At 34.8% G+C, this 17,253-nt stretch overlaps 1 protein-coding gene across 3 annotated transcripts in view; it reads left to right on the top strand.

Annotated features, from left to right (window-relative positions):
- Nucleotides 1-17,253, top strand: part of myo15b (myosin XVB) — an 82,831-nt gene that overhangs the window by 60,886 nt on the left and 4,692 nt on the right. For all 3 annotated transcript variants that reach the window (XM_087276638.1, XM_087276640.1, XM_087276639.1), the window contains 19 exons: nt 815-930; nt 1,023-1,082; nt 1,184-1,259; nt 1,356-1,471; nt 1,560-1,678; nt 3,573-3,714; nt 4,111-4,222; nt 6,471-6,837; nt 6,927-6,969; nt 7,059-7,131; nt 9,481-9,557; nt 9,648-9,724; nt 10,917-11,047; nt 12,904-12,998; nt 13,078-13,155; nt 13,239-13,335; nt 15,343-15,491; nt 16,723-16,847; nt 16,952-17,085. In XM_087276638.1, the coding sequence (XP_087132764.1) occupies nt 815-930; nt 1,023-1,082; nt 1,184-1,259; nt 1,356-1,471; nt 1,560-1,678; nt 3,573-3,714; nt 4,111-4,222; nt 6,471-6,837; nt 6,927-6,969; nt 7,059-7,131; nt 9,481-9,557; nt 9,648-9,724; nt 10,917-11,047; nt 12,904-12,998; nt 13,078-13,155; nt 13,239-13,335; nt 15,343-15,491; nt 16,723-16,847; nt 16,952-17,085 (2,187 nt within the window). The remainder of the gene's footprint in view (nt 1-814; nt 931-1,022; nt 1,083-1,183; nt 1,260-1,355; nt 1,472-1,559; nt 1,679-3,572; nt 3,715-4,110; nt 4,223-6,470; nt 6,838-6,926; nt 6,970-7,058; nt 7,132-9,480; nt 9,558-9,647; nt 9,725-10,916; nt 11,048-12,903; nt 12,999-13,077; nt 13,156-13,238; nt 13,336-15,342; nt 15,492-16,722; nt 16,848-16,951; nt 17,086-17,253) is intronic.

Below are 17,253 nucleotides of genomic sequence, written 5' to 3'. Positions count from 1 at the left end.
GAAAAGTTTGTTTTGGTAATCTTCAATCATTTGCTTCCATGTTTGGAGTGACAGTCATTCTGTTGACGTCCTCCTGAGGGCTTCCATAGCAACTGTACATCAATATCCTTAACCACGCCCTTCTTATCGTTAGTTTGCTATGAGAGAATGATACACAAAAGAAAGCTCCGCCCCTACTCAATATTCCATTTCAGTTGAAAGTACATCGGAGATAAAAGTCTCAGCAAATTCCAGTTCACAAAGACTTTAAGATACTCTGAGCTGAGACTTTGCAGAGTTATTCTGAGGACATTCAAATTATATTTATAATATACATGTATCATAAAAAAATGCATAATTGGCCCATTTTATTGCTTGAACATATGTCTCTTAAGAAATATTTCAGTGTAAATTTTTACAATAATTAAAATATTACAGGGAGTAAACTTGTGTAATGATTTTAAAAAGGAAAATAATGTATACTTTATAAGTATGTGGAACTATAAATATATTAACTATTTTTTAATTAATTAATCATTAATTAGTGTGATTTTTTTGTGGAAATATTTATTAGATTTTTTTAAATACTACATTTAAAGTTTAATATTTTTATTTTATAAAATAAAGCACACTTAAATTTCAACGTAAGTGTATCAGAAGGTACAGTACAAGGGGAATTGCTTATTATTAAATGCAAATTTGCGATGAGAGAATGATGTGCAAAAGAAAGCCCCGCCCCCTACTCAATATTAAATTTTAGTTGGAAGTTCATCAAATTTTCAGCAACCCATGCCGTTGCTTATATAATACCATGCATTTGTGTGTGTTCCTAAAGATCAGCTCAACATGATGGCAGAGGAGGAGAGCGTTCGTTCCCAGTTGCACAAATTCTCAGCCAGCGTCTACTTTTCATATCCCATTATGCCTGGCAAACTGTTCCTTCGCAAGGAGGTAACTAAGCCTTTATGTGCTTCATGTGACTTGTGCAGCTTCTTCTGGCTTATTGATGTCAACTTATTGTATTTGTTTTATTTTGTACCCAGCTGTTTTATCCCAGGGAAAAATTCAACCACCCATACACCCTCAATTTACTCTGTGAGCAGGTCAGTAGCAAATGCCATTGCTTGCTCTGATTATTTTGGGATCTTTATTAAGTGCTACCGTTTAAAATTAAGATACTGTAGTTTCTCCCACTGTTTTTTAGATCATGCGAGACACTTACTCTGATTCATGTCTGAGGATTTCACGTGAAGAACGGCGTAAAATGAAAGACCTGTTGGGTAGGACAGATGCATAATCTGATCAGTCTAAGCATAATTCAGCTAGATTCTCCATATTTCACTAGAGTTTATTTGCATTTCTATTTGCATCATCAGCGAGCTTCCATATTGGAACCAATATCAGGTCTTTAGATGATGCTATGAAGAAAAGAATCGTCATGGCAGCCAGAGACAACTGGTCCAACTACTTTGCACGTCTCTTTAATGTGAAGGTGAAACACTTGTCCTGATATAATGCTCATAAACACACATGATGAAATTGAAGTGAGCTGAAGTGTTTTTGCGTGCACGCTTCATCAGGTTGGTAATGGAGGAGATGCTCAGATGCTGGGAGTTTCTCATAGAGGAATCAGACTGCTAAAGGTTGCCAGAGCTTCAGGAATAAACCCCAAACACCTCAAAGTGCTCCACAGCTTTAGGTACGGAACATCTTGTCTTCAATTTCCCAATGACTTCTTTACACTGTTGATTTATTTACTTCACTTACTCTAGTTTGCAGTCAGCAAGATGTTTTTACAGTAAATCTCACCAAGATTGTATTCATTTGATTAAAATACTGTGATATTGGGATCTTTTACAATTAAATAATTTTACATTACAATTTAAATATTTTTTTATTTTCAATTGCTCTCTGTCTTGGCAAATGTTTTTTTAAGCAGCTACTCTTGTTTTCTGGAAGTATTTTTCACCACAGGACTTCTCTAAGCTGGATAAAGCAAAGATTTGAAGCAGGGAAATCAGAAATATAAAGATCTGATAAAAAGACAAAGGATTTGTAGTGACATGCATAAATGAGGACATCTGCAATCTCATAAAGCATTGCAAATGACACAATAATTACAACAGATAAAGTTTAATAAGCAAATATTTATTTCAGATTTACTTTCTTACATAGTTTGTGGGGCTTCATGGAAGTGGGTGACGATAATGTCATGCCAACAGATGGGTTTAGCAAAACCATTTAAAGGGATAATTTATACATGAATAATCACTTACAAATTTTCACAAAATCACCTACCCTTCACTTATTCCAAACTGTTTTGAGTTTCTTTCTTCTGTTGAACACAAATCATAGATATATATACACTAGATATTGAATACAGACCCTGAGCATGCGTCAATAGCGCTGCCACATTTGTACAGTGCTCCTAGGACGAAAGTCATTCAAATGCACCAGTCAAAGCCAATGTGAAGATGCTGGACTTTAGCGCTGTGTACAGGTGTAGTAACGAGCAGACAAAGAAAACAAAGCTTAAAGGTAGAACAATTCATAGGTAAGATTTCGTTTTTTACATTTTTGTATGTTACAAACTTTTGTGCTCAACAAGTAACGTTATTGATGATAATACAGTCACTTACTGCACTGACTAATAGTCAAAGTAGCACCAACCTGCTCTAAATACTAAGCTTATGCTAGTTGTGTTAAATAAAATAAGCAAACAATGTAAATGAAACATGACAACAAGATGCTGTGGTGCCAGTAACTTGTATTATTGTCGGCTAAATGAAGTAACGGCTAGTTTTTGAAGCAACTTAAAAAAGTGCCTGATAACACAACAGTGCCTGCGCCTCAGTGTGCATACTTTCCACCCTAAATTATTTAATGTTAAAATGTTATAAACCGTTTAGATCAGAAAGGTCGATGTGCACATTGAGACACAGGGATATCGATGGTTCACTCGAATCGTTCATAACGAGGATTCATTCACAAACGAATCGCTCCCTCAGTTAGAGTTAGAAGTAAAAGCAGGAGAGGGGTGTGTTTCAAGACATGTATTATATCAACTTTAATTGATCGCATTCCTTCCAATAGACAACAACAGCGTAGGCGACATCTAGTGTAAATATCTATGAACACAAATAAAGAATGTTGGGTAGTATTTTACTTATGTAGGGTTTTTATTTCCTACGATGGTCATCAATGGCTACCAGCTTCCAACTTTCTTGAAAATTTCTTAATTTGTGTTTAACAAAAGAAAAAAAAACACTTAAAGGTGAGTTAATGGTGTGTAAATTTTCCTTTTTGAGTAAATTATCCCTTGAACAACCTCAAAGCTGATAAAAGGCTTTCTTTAGAGGTTTATCAGTTATTGTTAAAAGTCCAGATGTTTCCCTATGGAGAGTTTTTACTTCTGGAACCTGATTGTTTGCATATACTGTATGTCTTTTGTTTTCTTTTTTAAATAGATGTCTCTATTGAACAGTATAACTAATGTTTGCTGATTTGTTAAAAAAAAAAAAAAGAGCAGTAATTTATTTAATAATAACGATCTTTACTGTTGCAGTTTGTATGATAATATTTTTACTTCTCAGTTATTCACAGGTGTTGTCAGTACAGCAGAAAGGGACCGGTAAAGTCGTGATCACTCTGAGCAATGAGGAATTGGAACTGCATTCCCAACAGGCACCACAAATCGCTGCTGTTATTCGCCTATTCCTCATGGAGTTGATTAAGGTGCTTTTATTAAGTTTATTCACCAAAAATGTAAAATCTTTCATCATCATTTATTCACTCTCCACTTGTTCCAAACCTGTTTGAGTTTCTTTATTCTGTAAAAATAACAAAACAAAGTATTGTTGGAAAGGAGCACCCATTGAGTTCTATAGTATATTTTGTTCCTTGTTTGGAAATGCACAACCGTCTTTCAAAGTTGGAATAATAGCTAGTGGTTTAACCTTTCATTTAAAAGAGTTAATGTGGGTTACAGTTTTATGTCATAAGTATTGTAGTGATGTTTCAAAAGTTTGTATGGGGAAATTTATTGATAAAATTCATAAATCAATGTTTAGTATTGTAATTGTTATTTCTTTGATGTTATGAAGAATATAATCCTCTCATTTCCATTTGCAGAACTCAGAGTATGTGATCGCAGTGAAAAGCTATGTAACAGATGACAAGAGCTTGCTGAGCTTCCACAGAGGTGATGCCATTAAACTCTTGAACATGGACGGACTCAAGGATGGTAAGAAGAAAGCATGAAAAAACATGATGAGGAAGGGTAGGGTAAGGTAGGATAGGATAGTTAGGGTAGGGTAGGGTGTGGCTCTGGACTGCAAAACAACTAAGTGTAATTTATTTAAAATTGGGATTTATACATCACCTGAAAGCTGAATAAATTACAATGATTTAAGGTAGAGTAGGATATGGTAGTGTAAGGTAGGGCTGGGTAGGGTAGTGTAAGGTAGGGCTGGGTAGGGTAGGGTGAGGTAGGATAGGATAGGTTAAGGTAGGGTTGGGTAAGGTGAGGTAGGATCAAGTAGGTATCGCTGCAGCCCGGAGACCTCCAAGTGGGAGGGATTACACTGCAAGTTGGTTGGGTGACCTCAAAGTGGGAGGGCCTTATGCCACAAGTAGGTTGGGATTAGGTGGTGTAGGTGGAGTAAACATTAATAAAACATATCAGGTTACTGTGAGGTTGGGTTTAGGGTTTGGGAAGGGTGTAGATGTTAATAAAACACAACAGGTTACTGTGAGCTTGGGTTTAGGGTTAGAGTAGGTGTAGACATTCATAAAGCACAATATTGGATTTTGTGTTGTGTACAAGACATTAAATAAATAAAAGCTCCATGGTTTGTACAGCCCACTTGGAGCTTAAGGCCTATCTCTGTAGCCTTCTCGGTAGGATAGGATATTATAGGATAGGATAGGATAGGATAGGATAGGATAGGATAGGATAGGGTAGGGTAGGGTAGGGTAGGGTAGGGTAAGGAAGGGTTGGGTAGGGTAGGGTTGGGTAGGGTAGGGTAGGGTAGGGTAGGGTAGGATAGGATAGGATAGGATAGGGTAGGGTAGGGTAGGGTAAGGAAGGGTTGGGTAGGGTAGGGTAGGGTAGGATAGGGTAGGGTAGGGTAGGGTAAGGAAGGGTTGGGTAGGATAGGGTAGGGTAGGATAGGATAGGATAGGGTAGGATAGGATAGGGTAGGGTAGGGTAAGATAGGATAGGGTAGGGAAGGGAAGGGTAGGGTAGGATAGAATAGGATAGGATAGGATAGGATAGGATAGGATAGGATAGGATAGGATAGGATAGGGTAGGGTAGGGTAGGGTAAGATAGGATAGGGTAGGGTATGATATGGTATGATGGGATAGGGTAGGGTAAGATAGGGTATGATAGGGTAGGGTAAGATAGGGTATGATAGGATAGTGTAGCATAGGATAGATTAGGGTAGGATAGGATAGGGTACAATAGGATAGGGTAGGGTAAGATAGGGTAGGATAGGATAAGTTAGAGTATGATAGGGTATTATAGGATAGAGTAGGGTAGGATAGGATAGGGTATAATAGGATAGGGTAGCATAGGATAGAGTAGGTTAGGATATGATAGGATAGGGTAGAATAGGATAGGGTAGGGTAAGATAGGGTAGGGTGGAGTAGGAAAGGGTAGGGTAGGATAGGATAGGATATTATAGGAAAGGAAAGGATAGGATAGGATAGGATAGGATAGGATAGGATAGGATAGGATAGGATAGGATAGGATAGGGAAGAAAAGGAAAGGATAGGATAGGGTAGGGTAGGGTAGGGTAGGACAGGGTAGAGTAGGATAAGGTAGGACAGAGAGTAGGGTAAGATTGGGTAGGATGGGATAGGGTAGGGTGAGATAGGGTAAGATAGGAGAGGGTAGAATAGAGAAAATTTGGGTAGAATTGGTAGATACCACTATTTTAAAAATCTGAAATCTGCAGGTTAAAAAAAAAATCTATATAATGAGAAAATTCACATTTAACTTTATCTAAGAGAAAATAACGACTCTAGAATCCCTCTAACAGAACAAGACATTTTTATAGCTCCTTAACTAATTCCAAACAGTGAAGCACCATGTCCTGGTGGTTTCCCTACTGAGTTCTACAAACACTTTTGATAAATTTTATCACCACTTTTCACCCAAAAGTTAAATGAATCAAAACTAAAAAATCACAACTCACAGAAACCATGTTTACAGCCACAATTTCACTCTTCCTTAAACCCAATAAAGACCCAACAATACTATCCATCATCCAGTCTCCCTGATCAATGTATTTATATTTGTATTAACTTATTGTTGGTATTATTACTATTATTTTTACAGAGCAAACTATTTTGCACAATTTTAAGGGCTGACCCCTACACATCTTGTTTTGACGTCCTTCAGGGGTATCAAGCATTAATTAGGGTGGCTCAAACCTGTGTAAAGTACAGTACAAGACCTGATATGGGTTTACTTATGCCTTTTCAGGATGGATGTTTGGTTCGAGTGGAGGCCGTTCAGGACTCTTCCCAGTTGATGTCACTCAGCCTTGTGCTCCACCAGATTACCACAGCAGCAACATGGACCGACAGCTGGAACGGAAAAAGAGTATGAGAGTCACCAGCTCTTCCCGCATCGTACCATCCAATGGCTCCATTAATAATATGCCGGCCAATGTTGCTGAAATCAACACATCAACGAATGGCTCCATCTACAACATGTCTGTTGCCCGCTCAGTGGCGGGCGGCAGTGAATACAGTGTAGAAGTGGCCTCAATCCAGAGATCTGAACCAGAACGTGAGCAGTTCATCATGACGGAGTTCGCCAGCAAGTTCTTCACAGAAGCTATCAACAGGTAAAGACCTCTGGAAATATATAAAATAACCTTGCATTGTACTTCAAAAACTCCTCTGAGCATTGATTTTTGTTACTCTGCTTGCTTAGAGGTAACATGAGAAGTCTTAATGAAATGGTGGAATACACTCCTGTAAGTATGCTTATCCTATTTTCTGTGTATGTGGGGATTTAATGAGTCTGTTTGATTGTTTTGGTTTGCTTTGTGTTTTGTGTTATTAGAATCCCATTCAGGAATCACTGATCCTTTTCTCAGACAGTGAGCTCACTCGCCTGGGTGCGCAAAGCTTCATGGGTAAGTGAATAAATTTAGCCACACAGACGCAACGTTAATTTTTTTATTCATTTATTTTTATTTTTTTAATAATTTTATTTAATCATGTTTTTTTTACTTTTTATTTTATTTATTTATTTAATTTTATTAATTTATTTAATTATGTATTTATTTAATTTTTAATTTAATTAAATTTTTTATGATTTTTTTTATTAATTTAATTTAAAAATAATTAAATTTGACATTTATTTAATTTTAATTTCAATATTAAAATAATCAATTTAAATGTAAATTTTTGGGCTCTATCATACACCTGGCGCAATGTGGCACAAGACGCAACGCAATTGCTATTTGCTACTTTCATCTCGGCGCAAGGGTCATTTTGAGGTGTTGCGCCACACTGTTTAAACAGCAAAAACATTTGCGCTCGTATGTGCGCCTATAGGTGTACTGGTCTCAAAAAGCAGGCGTGTTTTGGTGCGTTGTTATTTTGAGAAACTGTAAATAGTCTGATCTATAGACCAGAACAAAGTCGGTCTATTTGTCTGGCACAAAGTGTGCCTGGCTTACACACTACAAAACAGAATGCAGAGCAATACGCAAATATCTTTACATATGAAAAAGATATATTATATTAAGGATATATATAATAAGGATATATATAGGATATAAATATAAATGATTAAAATATTACAAAACATATTAATTTCTAGCCTACATTAATTTAAAAACCACTGCCGTCATACTTTCTTCATCTCGGGAGGCTTTTTCAGTTCATTCAATTTGCTTTTGTATAATGTTATTATTATTAGCCGTATTATTTATTATATCCATGTTTATATTTGTTTTATTAAAAACAAGCTTAGATTTGTCCACCTTTCAGGTTTTAGACCATATGGGGCATGGCAGGTGTATTTGGAAATAACTCAGTATTTTGAACACACTTCGTTATCAATGTTAATTTATTAGTTTGCTGGAAATTAGAACTGAATTTAGAAATAGTTTGTTATAATAGTTTGTTGTAATAGTTTAAATCTTTGCGCTTAACAAACAAAATTAATTATTTATAGGCTAATTGATGTTTGTGCGTAAAGGCTTCCCTATCCACGAGAGCAAAAGCGACAGTGAACTTACTTTACGTCATGTAAATAGCAAATGCGCTCATGACGCGACGCAATGGGCTCTTAAAGGTAAGGGGAGATGAGACTCTGATTGGTTTATTCTCAAAACACACCTATAACTCATTAAGAAAATAAACTCAACCCTTTTAGACCATGCGCCATGGCGCAAAACGGATTTTCCCGTCCTTAAATTAACAAGTATGGATTCTGACACGCCCTGAAAGCTTTTGCACCCTGCGCTTTGCGTTTTGCGCATGGACCTTCAAAATAGAGCCCTAAGAGGTGTGAGTGATGTCTTTATGTTGGTACCTAAAATAAACATGACTCTAAAACCTTCAGAAGGTATAACAGAGACGTCCCTGTGATTCACTGAATCACTAATCCAAATCATTTGTTCAAAAAGGCTTGTTTGTTTATTTGCTTGTTTGTTTATTTTTAGAATTGTCTATGAATAGAATCTTAAGATATTTGGTTTATTTGATTAATTCAAAAGCAGATTCAGTCAGAAAATAATTAATTGTGCAATTGTGAATTTTTGAGCTGCTTAGTAAGCTTTTAACAAACAAAATTAAATATGTAGGCTAATAGATGTCATCAGTGGATGCATATAACACTGTTACCTTATACATGACAGTAAAGGAAAAAGTAAAGAGTAAAAGTAAAGAGGCCGAATTGAGGATGCTCAATTTCTATCCTTGCGCTGCAGTTGGTCTGTTTAACTGTTTTCTTGCTAGTGAAGCGTTCAGTTTTTCTACCTACAAAGTCCGCCTTGTAAATGGCAAATGCGCCATGGTGTGGCACAACTGACTCCTAAAAGGAATTTGAGATTCTGATTCATGTTATGCTTAAAACACTCCCATAACTCATGAAGAGAATAAGCACAACCCTGTTAGACCATGCACCAGGCCGCAGAGCAAATTTTTACGTACTTAAAATAGCAAAAGTGGATTTGGACTCACCCTTAATGCTTTTGCATCATGCGCTTTAGACTTTGTGCCTAGATCATTAAATAGTAATAATAAGTAACTTTTTTTTTAAGTGAGTCAAAACTGTAACATTAATTTTAAAAGTAACTAAAATAAAAAAATTAACATTAATAGGTAAATAAATATGGATGAAGGCTTGGAAAGCAGTTATTTTTATATATCATATATATATATTTAGTTGTCAGTATGAGCGAGCTAATGACAGACTGACAGAATCAAGCATTCCAGAATGCAATTATCTGACACAAGAATTCTTTCCTCAGTTGTAATGCAGTTTATGTTGGATCAGCCTATGAAGAAAAACCAGACAGAAGGGGACTGTGTTAACTTCATTTTGCAGGTGAGCTTACTTTAAAAAAAATCTATAGCAATATGAGAACTATTGTGATTTTTTTACGTATGTAACACTAAAACTTGTGTTTTGATTTAGCTGGGAAAAGAGAAGGAGTTCCTTAGGGATGAGCTTTACTGTCAGGTCATCAAGCAGACCACCAAACACCGGCTCAAGTGAGTGATTTTTGTGCAGTAGACATTTGTGTGCAGTAGTTTGGTAACACTTTATTTTGATGGTTCAATTGAGTATTAGTAGTATTAGTGAGTATTAGTGCTTGATACTGCTCCTTCAACAGACATTTAACTGATTATAAGAAACTTTGCAAGTACTACTTATAATCTAATGAGAATTAGTTGGCATGTAGATGCAATGTAACTTTAATTCAACAAATGGACCATCAAAATAAAGTGTGAGTTTTTTTACTTTTAAAGATGTATTGAATTCATCGAACATTTACAGTATTTAGTTCCAAAAGACTTCTATTTGAAATCAATGCTGTTTTTGAACTTGAACGGTTCGTAACGGAATCCTGAATAATGTATTGTGATGATGATGTCATCATAATAGTCATGGCAAAAAGTAATACTATTTTAAAAACGTTTTTTTAATTGGATTAAAACCATTCTTATATTGCACAGGTATATCTGTGGGAAAAGCCAAAATGATTTATGAATGAAAATGATGGATATGCCAAAATTCATTAGAAAATTAAGTTAACATCATGTTCAATGAAGACATTTTCTACCTTTATTTCTGTAAATATTTGAAAACGTAATTTTTCATAACTAAAATGCATTGCTAAAAATCTAATTTGGACACCTTCTAAGGCAGTTTTCTGAATATTTACTTATATTTGAATCCTCAGATTCCAAAAATACAAATAGTTGTATCTTAGGCAAAAATCCTCCTCTGATGACAAACCATGCATCAAAGGGAATTCAACCTTTTGATTAATTATACATGGCAATTGCCCTAAACAGACACTTATGAATTTGCTTTGCTTTTACTTTGTGTTCCTCATGTAGAAACCCACGCCAACTTGGGGAGAACATGCAAACTTCACAAAGAAATGCCATCTGTCACTGTTTTGGCTCGTGCTAACCACTGAGCCACCAATACAAATATATATAAATTTAAATATCTATGTAATAAAATATGTTTGTAAAGTTTTTTTCTCTGTGTGTGTGTGTGTGTGTGTGTGTGTGTATAACATACAGTATACATTATAAATATATATAATACACACATTTATTAAGTCAAAACAAACTTTTTTATTTTGGATGTGATTAATCTTTGACCAGCACTATTATTTATATCATATTTATTTTTTAATTAATTCTAGTTTTTCTCATTTTTGTTTTTTAGGGAGAACTGTACTCGTGGCTGGCGTTTGTTTAATCTGGTGACTGGATTCTTCCCTTGTTCCAACACTCTTCTTCCATATTGCACTCGCCATCTGGACACCATCATTCAAGATGCCAACCACCCATATCAAGGTAATTACTAATTACTCACTTTATATTTATATCTATAGTGCAAACTTGCTTCAGTGACGCAACCACTAGTCTATATCATGCAGTGCTCAGCATAAACGAGTTAAACCCCTCACATATATCTCTTTTAAAGTAATATTTTATACAGGATGCTTTATATTAATATGTTTGTGCATATGCATTATATTAATCAGTACCAAAGCCAAAACTGGAACTAATCTAACAAAAATAAATAAATAATAAGATCACAGTGCAAAAATGAGTACACCAAAATTAATTAGTTGGAGGGAAGTATTTAATAAAATGTTAATTAACAGTAAAAATTAAGAGAAACATAAAAATTATTACATTTTGTTGAAATGTTGTAGTTCATAATGTGTTAACAGTAACAGTTTTTGAATTTAATTATATTATCTTTCTATTTCTAAAGACGTTGCACTCAAAAAATATATATTTTTGCTGCTTGTTCAAACTACTCATTTAAAATGAGCTGAAACAACACAAGTCTTGAGTTTTTTAGGGACATCTTAATTGTTTTACATACAATCCACTTTAAATTGTAAACACTATTACATTAACTTAATCGATTTGCGTTGAGGCGAGGTGAAGGGATTGTGTAGAGACCAGCTTTTTTGCAGTTTAGATGACCAAACTTTTATTTTAATAAATATAACGGTTTAATAAAACTGTCTGTTTTGTTTAAGAGGGCGGGACGGTGGCTCAGTGGTTAGCACTGTCGCAACATAGGCTCATTCTGAAAACATAGCCCTATATACATTTTTGGAGATCGCCAATTACTGTATGTAGCCAAAAGTATGTACGGCTGCATTTTGTCTTTAAATCGAACCCTATGGGGTGGTATGACACCATTCCTTTTTGCACAAGCGGCTGATCACTTACCTCCGTGTGGACAGCTTTCCCGCTGTTACCAGTTTGTCTAGTGGCTCGCATTGTGCGTCGGCGGACTTAAGACGCAGAGGAGTTGACCACAATGACGGGGTTTAAGTCCCGTAAAGGACGGTTCCAGAAAGCAGGTAAGACAAAAGCAAAAGGAAAAAAAATATATATACAAGTAAATAACAGGGTGAGAATATGGTAAAAAATGTGGTAAAAATCAGGCGAGAGCTTTTCTTTTTCTGGATTGCTTTTCAAAACACTGTAAGTTGGGTTTAAGGAAGTGGGTGGGCGCTGGTCAATCTGTGCTTTTGAAAACACTATCAGTTGAGTTTAGGGAAGGAGGAGGGTGGGTCAGTCGATTGGTCAGTCAGTAAGTTGACAGAGGCCTTTGGTGGATTTCTAGAGAGAAATCTGAGATCTCAAAAAGCGTGCACAGCGGCCTTTGGTGGATTCATGAAAACAAAAACTGCAAAAAAGCAAAATTATGAAGCTGCAGATCCAGAGACCCAACTGCACACTCGAACGGCTCAGACCTGCACTTCCAGACCTATGGTTTTTGTAAATAGATATTGTTCAGTTACTTAAATATTTTCTGTAATTTATTGTTTTTTTTTTAGCATTAAGGATTGATCACACTGAGTGAAGGGCAGAGCCGTGCTAGTGGATGAAGGCACATGTATTGCCAACCCAACAGCAGGTGGCACTGTATGAGAAAGTGTAGGACATAGGACATATTTATTCCTAGGGCATATTTGGCGCTCTCTAGAAATGTATATATCGTTACGCTTTCAGAATGAGCCTGGGTTGCACTGTCGCCTCAAAGCAAGAAGGTCGCTGCTGTGCCAAACCCTGTGTATATGATTCATTTGTCTTTCTGTTTTCCTGTATAACCTGATCACACAGTGCTTTGAATAGCCGTGTTTGAGTTTTATGATTTGTGTGAATATATTATTTGTCTATAGAATTGGCAAACATATGTGCAAAGAATCTCCAACGGTCACTCATTTTCGGAGGACGCCGACACATCCCTTCACATTCTGAGATGGAGGCCATTTTGGTAAGAGAAGACAAATGAAAAAGAAACGATTTTAAGCAGAGGAGGTCGTGTAAATTGTGAAATGATTTTTTGTATGCAGGCTGGAAGAAACTCTCGTCGGCTACCCATCATGCTTCCTGGTGGAACCGAGTTTGCCTGCAAGATTCGCAGCTTTAGTGTAAGCTAGGGACAGTTGTTCTGTCTTTTGATTTTAAAAGATGATGTGTTGTTTACATGTAGTGATTTAATGCCTGTTTTTAGGTTGCATTTGAGGTGGTACAAGACTTTTGCACTGAGATGGGCATCATGAATCCTGCTGAAATGAAGGAGTTTTCTATCCATGCTGCTAAAAAAGGGGGTAAGATTTCCTCTGATATGTTTAAGCACACTTAAACATATTTACATTAGAAATGGAGCAGTACACTTTAGTTGAGGTCACAATTCACAGTATTATCAAACCATCAACTAACACTAGCTAATTAGCTGCTTATTAATAGTAAGTAAGGAAGAAGTTTGATTTAGGTTTTAGGCAGGATTTAGGATTATTGATGCAGAATTATATCATACTTTGTAACTACTAATGAACAGGTAATACCTTAATAATAGGCAGGTAATAAACCAGTAGATAATAGCATGAATTATGACAATCTAAAACAATAATAATGTATAGTTTTGGTTTTAAAATCATGCTTTGCTTGGTTTTTGGTTCGACAAAAGTGAAAACTAAACATAAAACTGCTTATTTTTATTCCATTTTCATTCAACATTGGTTTACTGAATAAATCGTGACATCACTTTAAATAGTTGTAATAAAATGTTTTTAATGAATAAAGAAATCTGTTTCAGACAATGCTATAAACTTCTGTGTATAGGAGCCATATACAATACTAATATTAAAAGAATTATAATTAGTCACTATTTACTATGGATCCCAATCTATATATACAGTTGAAGTCAGAATTATTAGCCCCCCTGAATTATTAACCCCCTGATTATTTTTTCTACCCCAATTTCTGTTTAACAGAGAGAAGATTTTTTTCAACACATTTCTAAACAGAATAGTTTTAATAATTCCTTTCTAATAACTGATTTCTTTTATCTTTGCCATGATGACAGAAAATAATATTTAACTAGATATTTTTAAGACACTTCTATGCAGCTTAAAGTGACATTTAAAGGCTTAATTAGGTTAATTAGGTTAACTAGGCAGGTTAGGGTAATTAGGCAAGTTATTGTATAACAATGGTTTGTTCTATAGACTATAGAAAAAAAATATATAGCTTAAGGGGGCTTATAATTTTGACCCTAAAATGGCTATTAGATCAAAAAAATATTATTAAACATACTGTGACATTTTCCTTGCTCTTTTAAACATCATTTGGGAAATATTTTAAAAAGAAAAAAATTCAAAGGGAGGCTAATAATTCAACTGTATGTAGCACCTAATTACATTGGTGAGTTTCTCCACTGGCATACTTCATCAAGGCCTTTTCGGTCAGCACAACAATTACATTTAGGTGTTCCCAAGTTTCGATTAAAACAAGGAGACAGGGCTTTTTAAATTGCTTCCCCCTAGTCTATGGAATGGTTTGCCTTTTTTTATTAGGTCATGCTCTTCCCTCTGTGCTTTAAATCTGATTTAAAAAATCATCTTCTGTCTCTTGCATTTAATTGTAATTAATTTGATTTTGTTTACATATACAAGTATAGATTTTGTGTGTTGGTTGAATTTGTAAAGCAATTTGGTCAACATTTGTTCTTTTTCAATGTGCTAAATAAATAAAGCAAACAAACTATATGAGTTTCTGTTGAACACTAAAGAAGATCATTTGAAGAATTGTTAGAAAATGGTTATCATTGACCTTCATTGTATGAAAAATTAACTAAGAATACTATGGAAGTCAGTAGTTTCCAACGTTTTTCAAAACAATTTATTGTGTTCAACAGAAAAAAGCAAATCAAACAGGTGAAGTGACAAGTGAACTATCCCTGTTAAGTTTCAATTTAAAAATAGAGCCAAACTACACCAATTGATTGATATTTATTAATTGATCTGGATATAATACATACATTGGACTAGAGACACATATTATAATATCTAGTACTTATATGCTAACCTTTAGTCTTGCATTAACTAAAACAGCAAAGACCAAAATATTAATCTTGGGATTTAAAAATAAATATATTTTTTTTCAGCATGTATTTAAACCTTGAAGTTTTAGATTAACTTCACATGCTGTGGTACAGAACCGAAATGGCAAGACCCATATGTTACAAATGCTGTATATGTACTGTTACTCCCATGACTCATATTTAAATCAGTCTATGATTTCCTCCTGTTCTTAACATGAATCTGTATCTGTAGGTGATGTGACACGTCCAATTCACTCGGATGAGTATCTGTTTGACTTCCTGCTGGATGACGGCTCGATCGCCCTATCCTTTAAACGACTGATCTGGAAACAGCCACTCCAGTTCAGCAATGATCTTTACCTGGAGTTCCACTACCAGCTGGTAAAACTGAACTTTTTAAATTCATTAAGGGGTCAAATATTATACATTCTACAGTAATAGACAACTTGAAATTTGTCATCGTCTCTGAATTAATTAGATGTGGTTTTTCAGAAAATGGAATTTTGCCAAACAACATTTTTCATTTTTCATGAGTTGTTTATTCCACTATGTAATGATTTTTCAACCCTAAAGAACTGTTGTATAATAATGTCTGAAGAAGAGACGGACGGTGGACTTGAAATGTTACATGCTGTGACGGCCTTTTAAAGTATATAAATTGAATATTTTTGGAGCTTTGGTGTTTCACCTTTTCATATATTTTTTTTGTTTTACTTTTTTGTTTTGCTAAGCACCCATTTGAGATTGATATGCATACTTTTGTGTTTTTTTTTATGAAAATGAATATTATTATGTCTAAAAACATGGCAGCTTCTTTGATATTTTGATACATTTTTATTTTAAATTTAAAAAACAATGTTACCAGTAGTGAAGCAAAGTTATAATCCAGTGAACCTTTTCTCAGCATCAAAGTGTTCAAAATTGACACCTAAAACATGTTACAAGCTATTTATATTCTAAATACATGTAATTTTTTTCTTTCTATTCTTCAAATATACTTGAGGGGTAAAAAAAAGAAATCTGCAACACAATAACAAATGACATGTTAATATGTGTAATGTAAATATACAGTCAAGCCTGAAATTATTCATACCACTGGGAAATCCTAACTTAACGCTCCTTTTGTTTAACCAGCAGTTTTTATTTTTTTTATTTTTATTTTTTTTTTTTGACTGGCTGGAACTGACACAGCATTCTCCCAAATAAAAATAAGACCATGTACAAGAGGCATCATTGTAAAAAAAAAAAAAAAAAAATATATATATATATATATATATATATATATATATATATATATATATATATATATATATATATATATATATAAATTTAAATTTAACTAATTGATTTCTGTTTAACAAAGAGATTTTTTCAACCTATTTCCAAACATAATAACTCATTTCTCATTGCTGATTTCTTTTATCTTTGCCATGATGACAGTAAATAATATTTGACACTACTTAAAGTGACATTTAAAGGCTTAACTTGGTTGATTAGGTTAACTGGGCAGGATGATAGCACTATAGAAAACATTATAAAGTGGCTAATAATATTGACCTTAAAATGTTTAAATGTGTAACATTTCACAATATTACTGTTTTCCGTTTTTCAGCTTGTGGCCAGTTATCTGGAAGGGAAAATGTTTCTGTCCATGAACAGTTCTACAGTCTACCAGCAGGTGGCAGAACTGACCGCTCTTCAACACCTTGCGCTTGGACTAAATAATCTGCCCTCAAAGTAATTTCATACATCTCACACAGACGGATTTCTAAAATATGAAATGAAACCTGCATCCATTAATTGTTTCCCCATCTGACACTCTTATTTTTAAACCCGGCCAGTGCTGAGATAAAGCAGTATCATCCCCGGATGGATGGACTCAACTCTACTGATGAAAGACTCCTTGCTACGATACGAGCGCAGTTTTCAACCTTAGGCCCCATCAGCCCTCTTGATGCCAAAGCTCGGTTTATCAGTGAGTGAACAAATCTGTCCAAACATGCTCCCAGGTTATTTTTACACAATTTCAATGAATGATTTTACATCCAAAACAAACTCTTAAAACAGATGTGGGGTAAGTTACTTAAAAAAACTCATTAATTACTGATGAAAATTAAAGGAATAGTTCACCAAAAAATAAAAA

The sequence above is a fragment of the Danio rerio genome, chromosome 12, assembly GCF_052040795.2.
Source record: "Danio rerio strain M-AB ecotype USA chromosome 12, GRCz13ab, whole genome shotgun sequence".
NCBI lineage: Eukaryota > Metazoa > Chordata > Actinopteri > Cypriniformes > Danionidae > Danio > Danio rerio.
The sequence above is the reverse complement of the archived record's forward strand: the minus strand, read 5'-3'. Positions and strand labels throughout refer to the sequence as shown.